At 43.2% G+C, this 6,584-nt stretch overlaps 1 protein-coding gene across 1 annotated transcript; it reads right to left on the bottom strand.

The window, feature by feature from the left end:
* Positions 1-1,720: 1,720 nt before the first annotated feature.
* Positions 1,721-5,167, bottom strand: LOC130367081 (protein spinster homolog 1-like). The gene is made up of 2 exons (XM_056569465.1): positions 5,073-5,167; positions 1,721-3,272 (listed from the first exon to the last, which is right to left on the bottom strand). The coding sequence occupies exon 2, from the start codon at positions 3,245-3,247 to the stop codon at positions 1,733-1,735; it is 1,515 nt and encodes a 504-aa protein (XP_056425440.1). The 5' UTR covers positions 3,248-3,272; positions 5,073-5,167; the 3' UTR covers positions 1,721-1,732.
* Between the last annotated feature and the right edge of the window lie 1,417 nt (positions 5,168-6,584).

The following is a 6,584-nucleotide window of genomic DNA, read 5'->3' as shown; positions in this document are numbered from 1 at the left end:
CAGAGATAATACACAGTGATGTCACAGTACAGGGATAATACACACAGTGATGTCACAGTACAGGGATAATACACAGTGATGTCACAGTACAGGGATAATACACACAGTGATGTCACAGTACAGGGATAATACACAGAGTGATGGCAAAGTACAGAGATAATACACAGTGACGTCACAGTACAGGGATAATACACAGTGATGGCACAGTACAGAGTTAATACACAGTGATGTCACATTACAGGGATAATACACAGAGTGATGGCAAAGTACAGAGATAATACACAGTGATGTCACAATACAGGGATAATACACAGTGATGTCACAGTATAACCATCTCACAGCCAGACCACCATGTAATTTCAGCAGAAAATAAAGCTTGGCCTCATGTTCAAGTTTCGCCTAAGGCCTCACAAAGTCCAGAGCCGCCTCTGGTCGGCCCTACCATGGGACCGGGTGGGACCATAAGTCCCAGGTGGCACTTTTCACGGGCGGCATTTTGCTGCCCCCTTTTTTTTTTGTGCCTAGTAGGTTCATGGTAGGGTTGGCGCCACTGCTGCTCACTGTTCTAAAGCATCTGCGGGGTATAATAGTGCAGCGGGCACTTTAGACAGTGAGTCTGCCTCCGGCCGACCGGGGTCTGACGAGGGACGTCGCACAAGTGACGTACTTCTGCAGACCCGCTCAGGAGGACGTCAGTGACGTCACTCGTCAGGCCGCTGCCGGAGAGGAGAAGCGCTGTGCAGGGCAGGTAAGTGTGTCTCTGTGTGTGTCTGTGTCTGTCTGTGTGTTTGGGGGGGCTATGGCTACCTAATGTGAGGAATCTATGCTACCTAATGTGGGGAAACTATGTTACCTAATGTGGGGAATCTGTGCTACCTAATGTGGGGAAACTATGCTACCTAATGTGGGGAAAGTATGCTACCTAATGTGGGGAAGCTATGCTACCTAATGTGGGGAAACTATGTTACCTAATGTGGGGAAACTATGTTACCTAATGTGGGGAATCTGTGCTACCTAATGTGGGGAAACTATATTACCTAATGTGGGGAATCTGTGCTACCTAATGTGGGCAAACTATGCTACCTAATGTGGGGAAACTATGTTACCTAATGTGGGGAAACTATGTTACCTGATGTGGGGAATCTGTGCTACCTAATGTGGGGAAACTATGCTACCTAATGTGGGGAAACTATGTTACCTAATGTGGGGAATCTGTGCTACCTATTATGGGGAAACTATGCTACCTAATGTGGGGAAACTATGCTACCTAATGTGGGCAAACTATGCTACCTAATGTGGGGAAACAGCTACTTAATGTAGGGAATCTATGCTACCTAATGTGGGGAAACTATGCTACCTAATGTGAGGAAACTATGCTACCTAATGTGGGGAATCTATGCTACCTAATGTTGGGAATCTATGCTACCTAATGTGGGGGGCTTGAATGAGCTGCGGCATATGGGAGGCCTTAATAAATAATTAGAAACTTATACAGCAAGTGACATATGGGGGTCCACCTGAGTAAGTGACACATGGAGGATGGGGGTGCTGAACAATTGATGTTTTGGGGGGGGGGTACAGGCACATTCTTTGCACAAGGGCCCTCTGCTGTCTGTGTCCGCCCCTGGGTAGAGAATAAGGGGTAGAGTGGAACATAGAACAAATGCAGTTATTTTTTTCTTAATTTTTTTTTAATGAAGTAAACGAGATAAAGGTAAGCAATGACTTTTCCTCAGTCTGAAGCGCGGTCCTCATCGGTAGGAAGCAGTGAGGAGGAGGAGGATGACGGAGGTTCTGATTCCATCTCTGCTTCTTTTTCGTCCCTCTCTATATATAGGGCCGTGGCCATGAAGAAGGCCCCTCCGATGACTGCCATTATGGTGCAGGTCATGAGGGCATACTCCAAGCTGCGGTATTTCAGAAGAGGGGATTTGGCATATCCTTGTTCGTAGGTGTCAGATATCAGGCCGATGAGGTACGGGCTGCCGGCGTCACCTAGGAGGTGATAGATTGTCATCTGCACGGCCAGGGCTGAAGATCTCCTCCACGGAGTTACTACTTTTAGTATAATGTCAGATATGAGGGTGAAATTTACTGACAGAAGCGTCTCTCCGATGAAGATGAAGATGTTGGTGGCAACGAGGCTGATGTTGCCAAAAGTCAATGCCAACAGAAGAAAAGGGGCGGAGAGCATCATTGCGCATCCACACACAAGCGGGTCCGCCCGTGGGTTGGATTTGCGATATCTTTTACTTATCTCCGTCCCTGCTACAACTCCCAGAATGCCGGAAGCGACTGTAACCACACCAAATATTAGGATGTCGTGATAGTCACACGGTTCAGCACGGCAAGGGTCCTTCTCTTGTAGGAGTGTTCGTGCGTGGGTCAGGTATGACGGACCCCATACACCTATGGCTCCCACTATGAAGGATACAGCCGTTGATCCCATGGTGGTTAACATGAAGCTTCGATTTTTAAATAGTTTTTTCAGATCTGTCGCCCATTTGGCAAACTTCTGGGATTTGTTGTTCTTCTTCCCGTTTGTAGTCGTTCTTGGAAGCTCCTTTGTGACCAAAATCATCAAAGCCACAGCTGTGAGGCCCAGGCCAGGGGTGACCCGAAATGCCCAGTGCCAATCGCCCCTTGCTGCATCAGTCACTTTGGGTCCGATGATGTATCCTAGTCCGCAGCCCACAGGTATGACGGAGTAAAACACATTCAACATGCGGGTCCGCTGGTCACTTGTAAAAAGGTCTGCAATGATGGAGGGGGCGATGGTGCAGAAAGTCGCCTCTCCGGCTCCAACCAGTCCACTCGTCAGTAGGAAGAGCAGGAAGTACCCGTCAGGGATGAATGACAGGGTAAGTGTCATGCTCAGCCAAACGATGACTCCTGCACAAACAGTGTATTTCTTATTACAGTGGTCGCCCAAATATCCGGCAATTGGTGCGACCAGCACGTAGCTTCCAATGAACAATGTATTCAATAAGCCGGACAGACTAGCATTAGTGTCATATGCTTTCTGTATATAAGGCAGCACCCCCGCCACGCTGGAGCGATTTGCATAGATGAGCAAATTAACAAAGGAGAGGATCACTACGGTGATGATGGAACGTGCGGTGGACATCACGCTTAGAGATGGCAGGTTCTGCCTCTCAGGGATATCGCCCTTTTCTACATCCATATCACTATGGTCCTCCATTGCTTCTTCCTCCTCCTTCAGCAATGGGTCTTGTGGAGAGGCCATGGTCACAGGTCAGAGCCTGAAAACACTAGAGATAGAGAGAGAGATAAGTGAACACATTAGACAACATGTCATCATTCCTGTCATTATACAATGGATCCTTCATACAGAGCAGAAATGTCCAGCACAGAACCACAAGATAACACTAAGACCATCGCAGCCTCAGAAGAAGACGCTTCTCTATAAGTGTTTTATATGGAGACGTCTTCCTTGAGGTTACCAATGTCTGATAACCCTGAACCTGTCCGGTCCTAGTAATATCTGATAACCCTGAACCTGTCCGGTCCTAGTAATATCTGATAACCCTGAACCTGTCCGGTCCTAGTAATATCTGATAACCCTGAACCTGTCCGGTCCTAGTAATATCTGATAACCCTGAACCTGTCCGGTCCTAGTAATATCTGATAACCCTGAACCTGTCCGGTCCTAGTAATATCTGATAACCCTGAACCTGTCTGGTCCTAGTAATATCTGATAACCCTGAACCTGTCCGGTCCTAGAAATATCTGATAACCCTGAACCTGTCCGGACCTAGTAATATCTGATAACCCTGAACCTGTCCGGTCCTAGTAATATCTGATAACCCTGAACCTGTCCGGTCCTAGTAATATCTGATAACCCTGAACCTGTCTGGTCCTAGTAATATCTGATAACCCTGAACCTGTCCGGTCCTAGCAATATCTGATAACCCTAAACCTGTCCGGTCCTAGTAATATCTGATAACCCTGAACCTGTCCGGTCCTAGTAATATCTGATAACCCTGAACCTGTCCGGTCCTAGTAATATCTGATAACCCTGAACCTGTCAGGTCCTAGTAATATCTGATAACCCTGAACCTGTCTGGTCCTAGTAATATCTGATAACCCTGAACCTGTCCGGTCCTAGTAATATCTGATAACCCTGAACCTGTCCGGTCCTAGTAATATCTGATAACCCTGAACCTGTCCGGTCCTAGTAATATCTGACAACCCTGATTCTGTCCGGTCCTAGTAATATCTGATAACCCTGAACCTGTCCGGTCCTAGTAATATCTGATAACCCTGAACCTGTCTGGTCCTAGTAATATCTGATAACCCTGAACCTGTCCGGTCCTAGTAATATCTGATAAACCTGAACCTGTCCGGTCCTAGTAATATCTGATAAACCTGAACCTGTCCGGTCCTAGTAATATCTGATAAACCTGAACCTCTCCGGTCATAGTAATATCTGATAACCCTGAATCTGTCCCAGTAATGGTGGATTATAAGGGCTTGGCTGTATGGTCACTGGGCCATGTGAACTTCATAATGTAGATAAAATTGGGCTATCCTGCTATATACATTTACTAATAATAAACCTACCCCACCTGATTGGGATCTATCCATCCCCTATATGACTTTCTGCCACTAGTTGATTTGAAAATTTTCCCTTTCGAAGTACCCAGAGTATTTCTATTGTTAGTACACACAGAATTCTATTATATAATATTATATTTCTGCCCTAATCTTTCTGTTATTCTTTTACTACACCACCAAATCTTTCTCATAGACTTATATCTTTTAGAACTTCATGACTTAGGACTCTTTTTCTTGGGGGCTTTTTTGGGCATAATTGCATTTTAGCAGTTTTGCAAGAAAAAGCTCTGGTCATGATACTATCTGTGCGTTTTATTATGTTTAATGCCTAAGCCAAGTATTGTCACAATGCTATGAGAAATATAACTTTTGTTATTTCTTTTGGAAATTAATTTCTTGTTTTTTTTTGCTAAAAAAAAAAGCAACAACAATAAAAAAACAACTGTCAAACAAAAAGCCTTGTGTATGTATGAATAGAAGAAGCTGAGACTTACCTTGTGGTTCTCTCTTCAGACAAGGAACGGTCAAAATCTTGAATTCTCTATCGCAAATAGAAACTCTCTAACAAACACTTTGCACCACAGGTTGTGAATGCAAAACACACTGAAGAGACTGCAGCCGGCGCGCACCTCCTTGTACAGCTTACGGTGACATCATCACAAGCATGTGTGACATCACAGGGTTCTAAACCATCTTCAGGTATGTGTATATCTGTATAGTAAATGTGAGTAGCCATATTAGTCCAGTGATGCAGATTGTAATACCTTTTTTATTGGACTAACAGAATTTTGTAGAGACAAACTTTTGGGATTCCTTCCTGATAATTTATAAAGTCCTTTGATCATTAGTCCTTGACTATTGGACTTGATAAAGGGAGGAATCCTGAAAGCTTGTCTCTACAAAATTCTGTTAGTCCAATAAAAAAGGTATTATAAAAGACTGCAACATATTTTTTGATTTGTGTATATATATATATATATATATATATATATATATATATATATATATGTGTATATATATATATATATATATATATATATATATATATATATAGTTCCTAGCGTGAGTAGGTGCCTCCAGCTAGGATCCGTGTCCAGGATTCTGCATACGTAGTTCCAAGGAAAATGCTGTGGCACTCATGGTATGGTGAAAAAATGAAAACTATTTATTCATCCCAAATGTGCAAAGAGCAACGTTTCAATGGTCTCACACCATTATTATCAAGCCACTTGATAATGATGGTGTGAGACCATCGAAACGCTGCTCTTTGCACATTTGGGATGAATAAATAGTTTTCATTTTTTCACCATACCTTGAGTGCCACAGCATTTTCCTTGGAACTACGTATGCAGTATCTTGGACCCGGATCCTAGCTGGAGGCACCTACTCACGCTTTAGGAGTGCTGCTTTCTTCTTTGACACATATATATATATATATATATATATATATATATATATGTATATATTAATATACACCTAGAAATACATCAAGTACATAAAAACATCTTTTAGAAAAATATTTCTCCAGGCCTGCCGAGTATATCCCCGTACTTCACAGTGTCTTCTTAGTTTATATATTTTAATCTTTTGACCTTTTAACCCCACTAGGACCAAGGGCATCCTGGGACTTAAGATTGAACCGATTATTATTGATATATGTCATGAATTCATCAACGGTCAGATGGTCGGACGACCAAATGATGACCACATCGTCTACATAACTCCCATACCATGTGAGGCATGTGGAAAATGGATTGGTGTCAGAAAAAATAAACTGCTCCTTCCACCAAAAAACAAAAAGGTTAGCCCGAGCTGGTGATGACTTTGCTCCCATTGAAGCACCCGTGCGCTGCAAATAAAAATTGTTACCAAACATAAAATAATTGTGTTTTAACACAAAATCTACCACCTCTATAATGTAATGTCTCAAATCCACAGAATATTTAGAAAATCTCATCAGTATATCCGAGATAGCTGATAATGCCAGGTTTTGCGGTATACTGGAA

Source organism: Hyla sarda, chromosome 4 (genome assembly GCF_029499605.1).
Source record: "Hyla sarda isolate aHylSar1 chromosome 4, aHylSar1.hap1, whole genome shotgun sequence".
Lineage (NCBI taxonomy): Eukaryota > Metazoa > Chordata > Amphibia > Anura > Hylidae > Hyla > Hyla sarda.
Note: the sequence above shows the minus strand (reverse complement) of the source record. Positions and strands in the feature narration are given on the sequence as shown.